Source organism: Rana temporaria, chromosome 3 (genome assembly GCF_905171775.1).
Source record: "Rana temporaria chromosome 3, aRanTem1.1, whole genome shotgun sequence".
Taxonomy (NCBI): domain Eukaryota; kingdom Metazoa; phylum Chordata; class Amphibia; order Anura; family Ranidae; genus Rana; species Rana temporaria.
Window position 1 is genome coordinate 141,580,288 of NC_053491.1, and position 16,408 is coordinate 141,596,695.

General features: G+C 43.6%; 1 protein-coding gene across 1 annotated transcript in view; it reads right to left on the minus strand.

Annotated features, from left to right (window-relative positions):
* COG5 (component of oligomeric golgi complex 5) overlaps positions 1-16,408 on the minus strand; it is a 480,035-nt gene that overhangs the window by 96,941 nt on the left and 366,686 nt on the right. Inside the window, exon 14 of the mRNA XM_040343536.1 lies at positions 12,367-12,466. Within this exon, the coding sequence (XP_040199470.1) occupies positions 12,367-12,466 (100 nt within the window). The remainder of the gene's footprint in view (positions 1-12,366; positions 12,467-16,408) is intronic.

A 16,408-nucleotide genomic window follows, 5' to 3' on the forward strand; every position in this document is an offset into this window, starting at 1 on the left:
CATTATATATTCATCAAAATCAATTAGCCACCAACCAGTGAAAACCAAACTTCTTTTGCTCTTCTCAATAAATCATTTGAGAGGTCATCTAACAATTGTAGGCAGTCAAATATCTGCATACATTGTTTTCCAGTGCAGCAAGGATATTCACTTTATGTCCTGGGTATTGGTACCAGGCCAGATACCAAGAGTTTACCACCATGACAGGAAGTAAAGGGGAATCTCTCCAATGACCCCAAACCATTCCCCATTCTGCAAAAACAATACAACTGCCAATTGTCCCTGTTGAAGACATTTATGCCAAATACTTTGTCTCTGTGGCACCAATTAAAGAAAGCAATCTAGCCATTGGGTTCTCTACAGATGAAATCTACCTGATCGAACAAGGAATGAAAAACAAAGTCTTTTAAAGAAGCCACATGTTGAACTCTTCCAAGTATGGTCAAAACTGTTTTAGACCATTTGTTATTTTCTAGAGTGCAGACAAGTTTGACTATCTGTATTTCTTGTTGAAAAAAAAAAAAAAAAAGTTTGACTGTTTATGTTTGTCTGTTTTTCTGATGGGGAAATTCACCCCTTAATTTGTCTTGGTGACCAAGAAAAAGTGAGGGGAAATTAAATTTTAGAGTTATCACCAAGCAAGACATCAGTATAAATCATCCAATGATAACAAATGTTCCAGTAACATCTGTCTGTGTTAGGAGTCGATCCAAACAGCAGCTGGGGTGCCGACATAGGAGTCAATCCAAACAGCGGCTGGGGTGCCGACATAGGAGTCAATCCAAACAGCGGCTGGGGTGCCGACATAGGAGTCAATCCAAACAGCGGCTGGGGTGCCGACATAGCGGGTTTCCTGGACAGGTAAGTGCCCTAATATTAAAAGTCAGCAGCTACAGTATTTGTAGCTGCTGACGTTTATTTTTTTTCACCCAGGCTGGACCTCCTCTTTAATGTCTTGCCTCCCAAGTGCCCATGCCCATTGAAACGGCATATTTACTTTATTCTGCCTGACTGCCAGAATCACTATAGCAGGAGCATGGATGACTTAATCATGAAATATCATGGATTATGATGCATGAAAAAATTGCTAGTATCATCAATGACCAAAGTACTTTCCTTGTCAAATATCTTTATTTGTAAATGTCAAAGAATTGAACAAACAGTATAACACAGATACATTACAATTAAGGAATAAGTTCTTTCGCAAGTACATCATCTTGAAAATTTCGTATAATGAGCACGTTATAACCTTGGTGGATAATTTGCAACAATCTTATACCGATTAATCAAGAGGTAGAAAAACTTGAAACAAAATTTGAAGCCTAATATACCATACTTATATGTCCGTTAAGTAAGTCTACTTATTATATAAACAGTTGAAGCTTCAATCTTATATTACTGACCTAAGATAACTTAAGTGGAATATGTACAGCAAACATCAAAACGTCAGAACAAAAAATAAAAAGGGGGGGAGGAGGGGGAGGATAAGGTAAGGGAGTCTGCAGGACTAGGCCGGGAGACGCCTCCACTTGAGCAAGAAATGTAGCTACCGCCACGATGGCTGGGCTACCATGGCAACAACACATAATTATTAAAAGTATTAGAAGTAGTATAAGTAATCCAAGGCATCCACTCTTTTTCAAACTTGGTGATTGTATCCGAGTCCATGGCCGACATTTTGGCATGTGTCATTGCTTTATTTGTTCTGGATAAGACTTCATTTACTGACAGGTTTGGGGATTTCCAAGCCTTTGCAAGAGTTTGCTTGGCAGCTGTAGAGAGCTGCCTTATGAGTTTAAATTGTATATGCGTTAAATTGTCAGGTTTTAAGTTGAGTAAAGCCGATTTGGGGTCTAAAGAGATACTCTTGTTTGTCAGTATGTTTGCCAATTGAAAAATTTCTGACCAAAATGTTTGAGCTTTCGGACACGACCACCAGGTGTGATAATATGTGCCTATGTTAGAGCATCCCCTAAAGCATAGTTCTGAGTAATTCTGAGTATATTTAGCCACTCTAGCTGGCACAAAGTACCATCTAGAAAGCACCTTGTAGTTTGTTTCTGACGCTAACACGTTTGGGGATGCAGTTTTGGTGTTATACCATATTTGGCTCCAATCCAAGTCACTCAATTCCGCTCCCAAGTCCTCCTCCCATCTGCGGACATATAAAAGTTTCCCAGTGTTGGGTTGTGTTACTAGTTGAGAATAGAGGGTAGATATCAAGCTTCTTGCATGTGGATCTTTTTTACATATGGATTCAAAGACCAATAATTGAGTAGATGAAGTAGAAGCATCTGCCGGGGGTTGGAAAAAGTTTTTTATTTGCAGGTACCTAAATAGCTCACTTTGTGGGATACCGTATGTTTTGCGTAAAGTTGGAAAGGGAATGATGGATGAAGAATCTAGAAATTTGTATTTTTGAATGCAGTCTTTTTTCACCCATTCTTTGAATGTGCCTGGATAGACCCATGCTGGGTAAAATGCCGGATTCTTGAAGAATGAAAGTAATGGTGTTAGTGGGGATTGCAGGCGGTTTTTATTTTTGACTTTGTCCCATAAGGATAGCGAGTGTTTAATGATGGGATTGCTTATATGTTTACGTAGTTTTGGAGTGATACAAAGTATGTTAGATATTGGTATGGGGTCACTTTCTAGCGCTTCTATAGCTACCCAAAGAGGTGATTTTTGTTTTGCGTGGTATTTTGTTAGATTTGCTAATTGTGCAGCTTGATAATGAAGCAAAAAGTTGGGATACCCAAGTCCTCCATTGACTTTGGGAAGGTGAAGGGTGTGGGGTTTAATTCTAGGTTTAGAGGCGCCCCAGATGAAGGACCAAAGTACTTTCAATGAACTTGGGAACTCTGGGCGTCTTAAATACACGTACCCCTCTCCTTGATTCCAGGTGCTTTGCTGACTCCGAGCTCCTCCTCTCCTAATATATTTACATTGTAAACAAAATTCTCTAGTTTAAGACTATGTGGTAATTCTTTAGTACTTTGCTGAGTGACACGATAACCTAAAGTGGTTCTTAACTTGAGTGTTTTTATTACTGCAATGAATTCTCTGCATCAGAGTGAAAAAAAAAGCCACTACCTGTTCTAGCTCCCAACTCCTCCCCATCCATAAAAACTTACCTGAAATCTTTTTTCAATCCAGTGTTGTCTCAGCTGTAGCACTGCTCTTCTCTCTTCCTGATTTCACAGTAGACTTTGAGCAAAGGGAGCCATAGGCTCCTGCTGCTGTCAGTCAAACTCCTTTTAGGAAGGAGCAGAGGCATGGTTTGGCAGCGTTGTGTGTCTTATGGGGGCATATGCCCCCATAGCACACAGCATGCTAAGAACAGGCAAGTAAAACCTATTTTTTTTAATCCTTTAATGTCTAAGGCATTCCTAATGAATTCCAACTGGAATCAGTAACCATAAATCACTCTGTCAGGTTACAATGGCAGTGAGCCCTTGTAGGTCACCAACTTGGGGGTTCCCCAGGGCACAAAGTGCCCCTGATGGTGGGGATGGCCTTGTAGCAAGCTGGAACCAGGTTGTAGCCCCAAGGTATGCCCAGCTTAGAATGCAGAGACCACATAGTGCATGCAGAGTACAACAGCAGAAAACTGATAGGAAAACCAGGAAACAAACCGGGGTCAGGGCAGGCGGCAAGCAAACATACACAGTAGATGAAGCCGAGATCGGTACACAGGTAATCAGGCAGGATAAACAAGTAGCACACAGATGGGAGCTCAGAAAAATGTGAAGTTGCTCTGGCAAGGAGCTCTACACAGAGCATGTGTATATATAGGGAAGCAAACAGGGAGGTGACCCAGGAAGTGATAGAAGAGAAAGGGATATAAACCTACAGTAAAGCAGGCGATGGCCATAGGCAAACAGAGAAGCCAAACACATGTAAAATGGAGTCACAGAAATAGCAGAACACAGAATTTCACAAACAGAAATCTGCAGGTTAGACCATGGCACACTCATAATGCTGATTATCCACAGCTATCAGAAATCATCTTGTCCATAGACAAGCAGGTCTCATACTGAGTACAGGCAGTGAGAGATCTACTTGTCATGCCTGCGAAACCCACCACAGCTTACATACCTGAACCAATTCACTTTTAATCACAGCAAAGCAGAACGCTTGAAATTACTTGGAAAAACTAATTATTTTAGACTAGCATCACTAATCAGAGATAAAAAAAATAGCACAAATATGTCCCAAATGTGTAATATCATGACCAGTACAGATGCATATAATGGCTATTGTTAAAAAAAAGTAGAAAATGTATGCAAATATCTTGATTATATTTTTGCAGTCTCAGGACACTAATGCTTTCCTATGTAGCCAATTAGACAGCTTAACTTGAGAATTTGCTACTTGTATAATCCTCTTTAGCAATGTCAAAGATGTGTAATCCTCAAGAAAGCTAAGCCAGTAAAGTTCAAAAAATTTAGTTTGTCATGGCAGGCTTTATTGCATACCAAAATCTGATTTTTGCCTTAACTGTAAAAAAAAAAAAATAATAATAAAAATCATAGAGTATATTACAGGACAGAGGAATTATTCAAGAATGTAAGGTTAGGCTGTTACCTTTTAGGTGATTGGACACTGGCAAAGTAAATGTGTTAGGACATCCATGCATAACCACACCCATCACCAGCATGCCTTTAGATTTGTCAGCAAGCAATAGTTGGAATACAATCATAAGAACAGAGGGGTGCATCCTGTGCCCTGTCATGTACTTCCACAAAAGGAATTTTAGGGTTAGACAAAAAACCTACTTTTATTACAGGTAACGGGAAGTATTTTGAAACCTAGGGAATGTCCCCACTAAGTAAGGACAAAGTGTGGGCAACACATCAAACAAAATGCTAACAGGCCAATGATTAACCACACATTTGCAGAGGAGACTTAAGTCCATAGGTCCATTTTGAGAACCTTGCGGCCAAAACAACCTTGCAATCTGTAAATCAGATGTTTGATGCTGATAATCCAATGAAACACTAAATGAGGCAGTAGAGTATGCCCTGACAGGAAAGCTGCTTAGGTGCATTGGCTTGAATGATGAGTGGTCAAATCCCCCTATACTGGAACAAGAAGCAGGTTGTCCTTTACCGATGATAAAATATGATAAAACGCTGACACTGGGGAAAGTACAGGAAAAAGAGCGTAAGCAACACCCTGAATAAAGGTCTTTACTAAAAAGAGAATGAGGGAAGTGGTCTCTGAAAAAGAACAGACAAATCCAGTAGTTGCCCTGGATCGTACTCACTAGGCACTGATCCAGTTAAAGCTGGCGGAAGGCAGGATTCATCCCATGAAACGCACCCTGCCACGCAGCTTGAGAAATTAGCATTCTGGGAGCAATGACAGATCTTGTAAGAAACAGAATTCTTTGCAACGAAAATCATAGGAACTGGCAAAAAGCTCTGAGCCAGAGTTGTTAAAGCTCTGGTCATGAAGGTTAATGCCTACTGGCATGAAGGTTAATGCCAGTAGGCATTAACCTTCATGACCAGAGCTTTAACAGCCAGGCAGTTAAGACAGCAACCATGAAGCAGGATGGATGACCCACAGAGAGTCTGCCAGGAGTCTGACAACATTCAAGTACCACACCCACTTGGCTCAGTTCAGTGTAATGAAAGGCAACTGAATGTCCTTCATTGAAATCCTGTAGAATAGCCAAGGTAATCTCTGGACCTAGAGACAGACTTTGCAGTATGTGGTTGAATCTGGAGGCCAACAGGTGTTGTGACCAGAGACCACCCACCCAGCGACAGAATTCATTGTTGACTGAGGAAGCCCAACAGTCAATTTTCCATGCCTGGGATGTGTATGGTAGGCAATGTCAAAACACAAAGTTCCACCCAAACCATAAACTCCTTGGCTTCTCTTAGAGCTGTGAGACTTCTGGTTCCTACTTGATGGTAGATATGATCCACAGTTGTGTCATTGACTGACTGAGACCAGATCAGATGACTCCTCAGTCAAGAGGTTCCTTGCCCACATTCACACTATTTTATTTGGCACCACACCCCTGTTTATACTACATCCTCTATTAGTCCCTCACATCCACATGAAAAAATTCTCTGACAGAGCCATCCATACTATGTTTTTTGAAAGCTCACCAACCATGGCCCACACTAGATTCTATAGAATGTATCCCCTTACCATCTACACTGTTCTCTAGCAGCTCTCCCTCTACCATTTATCTGGAGGTACTCCCCCCTTCACCCCGCACACACTATTTATATGGCAGCTCTCTCCTTAGCCACATTAAGTTTACTAACAGCTCCCCTCCAGGTCTACAATAATTCTCTGGCACCTTACTCATTACCATTTACACTATCTCTTTGGCAGCCCTATCCCCTGTATAGACCACTTTGTCGGGTAACCTCACCCACCATCCACTCTACATTCTCTGTTAACTTGCCTCTCATGGTCTTCTCTCACTGTATTTTTGGAAGTATTCCTGAGCCCATGCAGTGATGTCCTTCACAGAATTATGCCTGTTTTTAATGGATTGCCATCTGAGGGCCCAAAGGTCACAGGCATCCAATATTGTAGTTTGGCCTTGTCTCTTGCACACAGATTTATCCAAATTATTTTGATGATATTATGCACTGTAGATGATACTATGGGCCAGATCCACAAAAACCTGACGTAACTTAAAAAATCCAATTTAAGTTACACTGGCTTAAAGTTTCTACCTAAGTGCCTGATCCACAAAGCACTTATCTAGAAATTTCAGGCTGTGTAACTAAAATTCCGCCGGCGCAAGGCGTTCCTATTCAAATGGGGCGAGTCCCATTTAAATGAGGCGCGCTCCCGCGCTGGCCGTACTGCGCATGCGCGTCGGCCGTACTGCGCATGCGCGAAGTTACGTTACGCCGAGTTTTGAGGATCGCGACGGCTTAAAGTTGCGTCGGGGAAAAAAAAATGACAGCGGCATGCATTCCTGAGGGAGAACTCCATGCCAATTTTCAAAGAAAAAACCGGCATGGGTTCCCCCCCCAGGAGCATACCAGGTCCTTAGGTCTGGCATGGGTTGTAAGGAGACCCCCCCACGCCGAAAAATTGACGTAGGGGGTCCCCCTACAATCCATACCAGACCCGTATCCAAAGCACGGTACCCGGCCGGCCAGGAAGGGAGTGGGGACGAGCGAGCGCCCCCCCCCTCCTGAGCCGTGCCAGGCCGCGTGCCCTCAACATGGGGGGGTTGGGTGCTCTGGGGCAGGGGGGCGCACTGCGGGCCCCCCCACCCCAGAGCACCCTGTCCCCATGTTGATGAGGACAGGACCTCTTCCCGACAACCCTTGCCATTGGTTGTCGGGGTCTGCGGGCGGGGGCTTATCGGAATCTGGGAGTCCCCTCAAATAAGGGGGCCCCCAGATACCGGCCCCCCACCCTAAGTGAATGCATATGGGGTACATCGTACCCCTATCCATTCACCTGGAGGCAAAAAGTAAAAGTTAATAAACACACAACACAAGGCTTTTTAAAATATTTTATTATTCTGCTCCGGACGCCCCCCCTGTCTTCGTTATTAGCTCAATTACCAGGGGGGGCTTCTTCTTCCGCTCTCCGGGGGTCTTCTTCCACTCTCCGGGGGTCTTCCGCTCTCCGGGGGGGCTTCTCCGGACTCCGGGGGGGCTTCTCCGGACTCCGGGGGGGCTTCTCCGGACTCCGGGGGGCTTCTTCCATCTTCTCCCCTCTTCCGCTCTTGACTCGGCGAACCCCGGTTCTTCTGCAGCTCTCCGGTGCCTTCTTCTTCAGCGCTGGCTGCCTGCTATGTTTGTGTGTTAGCTCGATTTCAAACAGGCAGCCGGCGCGGTCTTCTGTGACGTCAGGGTCTTCTGGTCTTCTGTTCTTCCGATGTTGTCTCGTCGCCTGTTGTCGCTGTAATGATGGAAGCGCGCCTTGCATCCCATTTATATAGGCATCACTGTCCCATCATGCTCCGGTAGGTACCCACGTGGTGGGTGCCTACCCACGTGCACCCACCACGTGGGTACCTACCGGAGCATGATGGGACGGTGATGCCTATATAAATGGGATGCAAGGCGCGCTTCCATCATTACAGCGACAACAGGCGACGAGACAACATCGGAAGAACAGAAGACCAGAAGACCCTGACGTCACAGAAGACCGCGCCGGCTGCCTGTTTGAAATCGAGCTAACACACAAACATAGCAGGCAGCCAGCGCTGAAGAAGAAGGCACCGGAGAGCTGCAGAAGAACCGGGGTTCGCCGAGTCAAGAGCGGAAGAGGGGAGAAGATGGAAGAAGCCCCCCGGAGTCCGGAGAAGCCCCCCCGGAGTCCGGAGAAGCCCCCCCGGAGAGCGGAAGACCCCCGGAGAGCGGAGAAGACCCCCGGAGAGTGGAAGAAGCCCCCCCTGGTAATTGAGCTAATAACGAAGACAGGGGGGGCGTCCGGAGCAGAATAATAAAATATTTTAAAAAGCCTTGTGTTGTGTGTTTATTAACTTTTACTTTTTGCCTCCAGGTGAATGGATAGGGGTACGATGTACCCCATATCCATTCACTTAGGGTGGGGGGCCGGTATCTGGGGGCCCCCTTTTTAAAGGGGACTCCCAGATTCCGATAAGCCTCCGCCCGCAGACCCCGACAACCAATGGCAAGGGTTGTCGGGAAGAGGTCCTGTCCTCATCAACATGGGGACAGGGTGCTCTGGGGTGGGGGGGCCCGCAGTGCGCCCCCCTGCCCCAGAGCACCCAACCCCCCCATGTTGAGGGCACGCGGCCTGGCACGGCTCAGGAGGGGGGGGGGGCGCTCGCTCGTCCCCACTCCCTTCCTGGCCGGCCGGGTACCGTGCTTTGGATACAGGTCTGGTATGGATTGTAGGGGGACCCCCTACGTCAATTTTTCGGCGTAGGGGGGGTCCCCTTACAACCCATACCAGACCTAAGGGCCTGGTATGCTCCTGGGGGGGAACCCATGCCGGTTTTGTTTTTTACAAATTGACGTGGAGTTCTCCCTCGGGAAAGCATACCAAATGCCGTCGCTGCAATGGGCCTTTACAAGGTGTGACTAACTTTACACTTTGTAAAACGAGCCCTAATTTTACACTTGCAAAATAACACTTACGGCGCAAAAAAGAAGCTAGAAAGCTTTGTGGATCGCCTTAAGTGCTAATTTGCATACTAGCAACGGCATTTCGACTCGAAATGCCCCCAGCGGCGGATGCGGTACTGCATCCTAAAATTAGGCAGTGTAAATCAATTACACATGCCGGATCTTCTGTGTAACTTTGGAAAAAGCCTTTTGAGGATCGTTTCCAAAGTTACACACAGACTGAACAGCACTTAAGTCGGAGTATCTCTTTTGAGGATCTGGCCCTATATTTATAGTCTTTGCAATACTAAGTTATTTTGAAATTGTTCCACAATTTTTAGATGCAGCTTTTCACAGATTGGTGAACCTCTGCCCATCTTTACTTCTGAGACACACTCACTCTCTAAGATGCCCTTTTTATACCCAATCAGGTTACTGACCTATTGCCAATTAACCCAATTAGTTGCAAAATGTTCTTCCAGCTCTTCCTTGTTAGAACCACTTAGTTTGCCAGCTTTCTGTTGCTCGGTCCCATCTTTTTTGAGAAATCAATTTCAAAATGACCTCATTTTTTTTTGTTAAAATACTACATTTTTTAATACAATATGAGTTTGAGATTTGCAAATCATTGCATTTTGTTTTATCTAGATTTTACACAGCGTCCCAAATTTTTGGGAATTGGGGTTGTATCTTTTTTTGCACAATATGGGACGTGAGAATTGTTTCATAGACCATGGGACATTCCCAAGCAATAATCAAAGGATGGGCAACAAAACCAACAGGTCAAAAGAAATAAACAAGAAGTCAAACAGGCCTCTAAACAAACTTTTAACAGGGGAAACACCTGTTAAAGTCTATACAGCACCTAGAGCAGAACTCTAGATGCTCTGTATGCCCCAGAAACATGTTTTAACTGGGTGAGGAGGGAAGGAAGGACTTATTCCCAGGGGGTAGAAGCCACATGAAAGAAAGAAGTGGCACAAAATGACCACCTAGGTGGGTGGGAGGTGGCACTCCAAGAAAGCAGGGAAATTTCAGGAAGAAATTAGATTAAAAAGGAGAGCAGGTTCCCATCGAGACATGGCATAGCCATAGATGTCATACCTGACTTCCAAATTACTATGGAGATTACTGGTAGCAAGACAGGACAGGAGAATGAAGAGAAAACATACATACATCGGGAAGGAAAACACAGTCTCCAGTTCAGTAAAGATTAAAACAGTTAAAAAACATTGGATCATTGAGCACTGGATCTTCTGAGGGTTCCCTCAATAGATTTAACCCTGTGCCTAGATGTCTCAAAAAAAATTGTATTCATTTATTTTTATGAATCAGAGATACTCAACATTGCCAAGAGGGTGAGGGTGTCTGGAAAGACGTTAGTATCCTGACAAAAATGTCAGGAAAAAAAAAAATTACAGTGTGTAGCACAGCAGTATGGAAAACAGCAGCTGTCTGGTTTGGATGAGCAAATTCAGGTATTTGGAAGCAGACACAAACTCCAAGGAATCCCACTGGTTACCCCAGGGGTTGAGAGTAATGCTGATAATATAGCAGCCCAAGGACATGGGGAGAAGTCATTCATGTAAGAAAAGATTAACAAGTAAAAGTGGACAGAAAGAAAGTTAACCTGCAAAATGCCCTTGGTAGAGGAAAAGTCGGAGTGACAAAACGTATCAGGAAAGACTTCAGGAACCTAAAATTGGAAGTCAAGGCTAACACTATCTAAAATTAAACCATTATATGCCCTATAATATCTAGCCTGTAACAGAGAGATCTGTATACTTACCTACTCTAGGGGTGCTCCAATCCAGTCATATGAACACTCCAGTGGCCAGCTTGAGGGAAGAAGAGAGAGCAGTGGCAACAGGTGCAGTGCCTGGGCGATGACATCACATATAGATTTGGGGCATCTGCTGTCTCTCCTCTCCTCTGAAGTTGGTGCTGGAAGATTAGGTAAGTATTTAAATGTTTCCTTTAAAGGATATTTAGTATAGGGCTTAGAATGGGGGGTGGGAGCAGGTGTAGGCTTAGGTAGTGTTAGCCTAGATTTCTACTTTGATATGTACAGTTTGGAGGAAAGAAAGGAAAGGGGAGAAATGATTGAAAACTTTCAATAATTTAAGGGTGTGAATAAGGTTCATGAGGGCAGTATTTTCAATATGAAGCTAGCAACCCAACTATCACAAGGACATGACATTAAACTAGCAGGAGGAAAGTTTAAAACAAATCTTGGAATGTATTATGTTACCAAAAGAGTAGTTGATCCTTGAAATATACTTCCAGGGTAGTGAGTCAATACAAGTGGATTCAAACATGCTTGGGACAAAGATAGGTAGAAACAATATATAACAAATGGGAAAGACTCAATGGACTAATTGGTCTTTATTCTGCCATCATTCTTCTATGTGGCTTTAAGGAGAAGTATGGTCAAAGATTTTTTAGCCCTATTTCTCCTATGGATCACAGGAGTGCAGTTCCTTCTGCAGTCCTGTGACCCTTTTTCAGCTATTCCAGGCTGGGGAAAGATCCTGATTTTACAGTCGGGATCAACCCAGAAGCCTGGGCCGGCAGCTGGCTCAGCCTCTTAATGAGCCGATGAGAGCCTGAGCCAGCTGCTCCCGCCCCCTCTAAAGCCTGGTACTACATTGAGAGCTAGAAGGGGAGAGAGCTGGTAACTGTCTCTGCTCATTGAAGACTGAACACTGAGTGATCGGCAGTCTCGGATTGCTCAGTACTCAGTCTCAGGCCCCGTACACACGACCGAGTTTCTCGGCAGAATTCAGCCAGAAACTCGATCGGAGCTGGATTCTGCCAAGAAACTCGGTCGTGTGTACACTTTTCTCCTCGGCGGTTTCAACACTGAACTCGACGAGGAACTCGATGTGTTTGGCACGTCGAGTTCCTCGGACGTGTGTACGGGGCCTCAGAAGTAACATCATCTACAAAATAAGAGGGCCTAATAGTTTACTAAAACTTTAATATCTAGAGTTATAAATTTACTTTCAGATGTCCTTCAATTCCTGCTAAAATACAGACTGAGCTTGGTATACTCACAGTAAATTACAATGAGCACCCACAACCAATGAAAGCATCCAGTGTCAGTCATTTCACCACAAGTTCTTTCACCATGCTGGAAGCTATGCAGGATTGGTTTAGGACTATTTCCTTTGCCAAACGGAAAAAATTATGTTTAACACTTTGAGTGTTGCTCATACAAGGATTAAACATTGTGCCTTACTTTTATCTGTGAATACACATCAGGTTAGGATATTAAGCTAAACAGGTTACTTACAAGTTGTTCTGACTTGACTCCATAGAGCTGTATGGTCTTGGCCACATTTCTGGAGACAGCAATGCAAAGGTTTGGATCCACAGCAGCCACATTCATTTCACTGTAAAGAACAAGTTACAATTACTAAAATAAAAATGGCATTTTATTATTTAAAGTTTTCTTTCACACACCAGCAAAAAATTAAAAATAAAACAATACAATTCCAGTATCGATAGAGGGTACAATATTCAAAAACTGTTACACAAACATATTAAGAAAAAAAACATAATGTCACGGATGTTAGATAACAAACCAGAGTGAGAAGGAAGAGAGAATGAGCAGACTCTATAGGAGAGGGCAGATAATGAACAGGAAAACTGAAGTAAAAAAATAATAAAAGGGCGGGGGGGGGGGGGGGGAGGGTTGGGTACGCATGAACAGTCATAGTTGCTCATCAGGGGAGGCCATAAGGGTGTTGCAGGTCTGTGAGTACTGGAAATGGTGCCAATAAAACCAGGTTTTATTGAAATGTTCCCTTTTTCATTTTAACACAGCCGTTAGGTGTTTCACCAGGTTACATAGTTAGTCAGGTTGAAAAAAGACACACGTCCATCCAGTTCAACCAGTTTGATTTTATTCATCACAATGTTCCACTGACTGACAAACTGTTCTGGGCATTTTGACCTTTGCGGTATACAAACTTTAGCAGCATTGAGAAGATGGATAAAGAGGGACTACTTATATCTAAGCCAGTGTTTCTCAACTCCAGTCCTCGGGGCGCACCAACAGGTCATGTTTTCAGGATTTCCCTCAGATGAAATGGCTGTGGTAATTACTAAGGCAGTGAAACTGATTAAATCACCTGTGCAAAATAATGGAAAGACTGAAAACATGACCTGTTGGGGCGCCTTGAGGACTGGAGTTGAGAAACACTGATCTAAGCCTCGAAAACGGTGTGAGGTGAAGCACTGCCTCGGTTCATCTGCTAGTGAAATGTCTTTCAGTCTAAAAAACTATTTACAGCGTCCCAAAAAAGGCGGATAAAGGGGCATGTTCAAAATATGTGTAGTAATAAACCGTCTGATTGTTGACAACGCCAACAAGTGGGGGTAAATCTTATGTAAGAGCATGGGAACTCTATACTATTGTGTTACAGGACCTTAAACTCCACCTCCTGAAATCTACACGCAACCGAGGATCGGTGTGCAAAATTCATAATGCACGCTTTTGTTCCTTTGAAAAGACCCAGCCCAGATCACGTTCCCAACTCGGCAGGTAGGGAGGTATAAAGCCCTCCTAGGGATCAATTAGCATCAAATATATTAATGACCGTATATGGCGCAGTGGCAAGGGGTGTAAACAGAGCCTCTCAAAAGCAAATAAGGAAGAACTGGAGGAGGGTACATATTGTGAGCAGGTGAGACAGTGTCTTATCTGTGTCGCTCGCCACCTACCTGGGGGGGGGGGGTGTGTGACAACATTGCTTGAATTTCCACAAAAGTGCATCATAGACCCTTGTGAAGTAAGTTTTAAAGTGTGAACTGTTTGGTCAAGATAAATTCCTTAAATCTCCTCCCTGACAGAGTGGAGAGGAACTCTTGAGCACCAGTAACAGGTGACATAAGAGAGGGGGTGGGAGGGATCGTCATGACACAACCCGCTGTGGCTATTACTGACAGAGTAGTGCCTAAATAAATGGCATTTAAGCATGTCATTTAAGTACAGTCCAAGATGAAAAATGTTTATGTATTTCTTCAAAAATGTTAAGTCTGAAACACACACCTTTATAAAAGATTCAAAACAAATACATTTATACATGATACCACAACTTAGTGTAATATCACAACACATTAAACTATGGTGATGAGCAAATGTAGCAATCAATAGCCTAACTAATGTAGCACATGCTACCTTTCCACCACTTTATTTCCCATATTTATATAGTAATTACATAGTATTTATTCAAAACAGTGAACTGTTGCCATGTAGGAATATCACTACCACACTCATAATTTAAGGCCAATTTGGGAATTAGAGTCAACTGAATGACCAGGTTGAAAGAAGAATTCAGAGTGTTCAGAGGAAACTCAAACACATAGAGAGTATACCAACTCCCTGCAGGAGGAGGAACCAGTGCCCCATAGCTTTAATGCAAGAGAACTAACCCTTTCCACTTTGGATGTACATGTCTAATAACACGTACACCTTGGTGTCCATTGTGAAACCTAAAGAATTTTTTTTATTCACTATTTAGTTCTCAATGGGACAATGTTTGGGTGCATCTCAAAAAATTACATCATCAAAAACTTAATTTATTTCAGCAATTAAATTCAAAAAGTGAAACTCAAGAAGAATTTCTTTATTTTGATGATTATGGCCTGCAGTTAGTGAAAAGCCAAAATTCAGTATCTCAGAAAAATAGCTTATTATTACTATAGGGTCCACTGCAATCTTTTGTGTGGTGTAGCTAGGCTACAATATGGTTTTTGCTTTTTTTTTTTCTTCCCCCTTTTTTTCTTTTCCCTTATGTAACTACTTTCTTTCGCTTTCCCCGCTACGGCTTAGATCATCTGTAAGAGGAGGTGTTTTTACCATACAATGACCACTCTAACTTCTTATAACATAAGAGGTCTGAATACTTTGTGTAAAAGACATCAGATTCTAAGAGAATTACAACGCATCTCGAGTTATATTGTATTTCTGCAAGTAATTCTCCAACCGATTCTTTAGGCTGCATTCACACCTTAGCGCAGCGTTTTGTACCGCGATTTGCCGCGACAAATTGCGGCGTTTTGTACAGCGATTTGCCGCGACAAAACGCAGCTTTTTAACCGCGGTTTTTTAACAGGTCATTGTCGGCTATGCCGAACACCGAATACGCGCGACAAAAAAGGGTCCGGGACTTGTTTGAGCTTCACGCGATCGGCGTGGAGATGTGAACCATCTCCATAGAGATTAATGTTATTTCTCCCCTCCAGCGTATCTGAGCGGCGCGCTTCAGGCGTTTTTTTCAGGCGTTTTGTCGCTCAGGTGTGAATGCAGCCTAAGGGGTCTTTAGACACTTAGACACTTGCCACCTATTGTATACCTTCTTTCCTCCACCCATAATTAAATTCAAAAAGTGAAACTCAAGAAGAATTTCTTTATTTTGATGATTATGGCCTGCAGTTAGTGAAAAGCCAAAATTCAGTATCTCAGAAAAATAGCTTATTATTACTATAGGGTCCACTGCAATCTTTTGTGTGGTGTAGCTAGGCTACAATATGGTTTTTGCTTTTTTTTTTTCTTCCCCCTTTTTTTCTTTTCCCTTATGTAACTACTTTCTTTCGCTTTCCCCGCTACGGCTTAGATCATCTGTAAGAGGAGGTGTTTTTACCATACAATGACCACTCTAACTTCTTATAACATAAGAGGTCTGAATAAAAGACATCAGATTCTAAGAGAATTACAACGCATCTCGAGTTATATTGTATTTCTGCAAGTAATTCTCCAACCGATTCTTTAGGCTGCATTCACACCTTAGCGCAGCGTTTTGTACCGCGATTTGCCGCGACAAATTGCGGCGTTTTGTACAGCGATTTGCCGCGACAAAACGCAGCTTTTTGACCGCGGTTTTTTAACAGGTCATTGTCGGCTATGCCGAACACCGAATACGCGCGACAAAAAAGGGTCCGGGACATGTTTGAGCTTCACGCGATCGGCGTGGAGATGTGAACCATCTCCATAGAGATTAATGTTATTTCTCCCCTCCAGCGTATCTGAGCGTCGCGCTTCAGGCGTTTTTTTCAGGCGTTTTGTCGCTCAGGTGTGAATGCAGCCTAAGGGGTCTTTAGACACTTAGACACTTGCCACCTATTGTATACCTTCTTTCCTCCACCCATAACGGGGCAGGAAGTAGGCCTGCTGTTCTGGAAGGTTCGTAGAAACACCATTACCGGTAAGTCTAACTGTCAATTTTCTTCTCTCACCTTCCAGGACAGCAACACAAGTAATCCCGCAGGCCTGCTTTAGGGTGGGACCACTGCCTGACCAAAGGCTAGGTCTTGCTGCGATAGGAACGCCA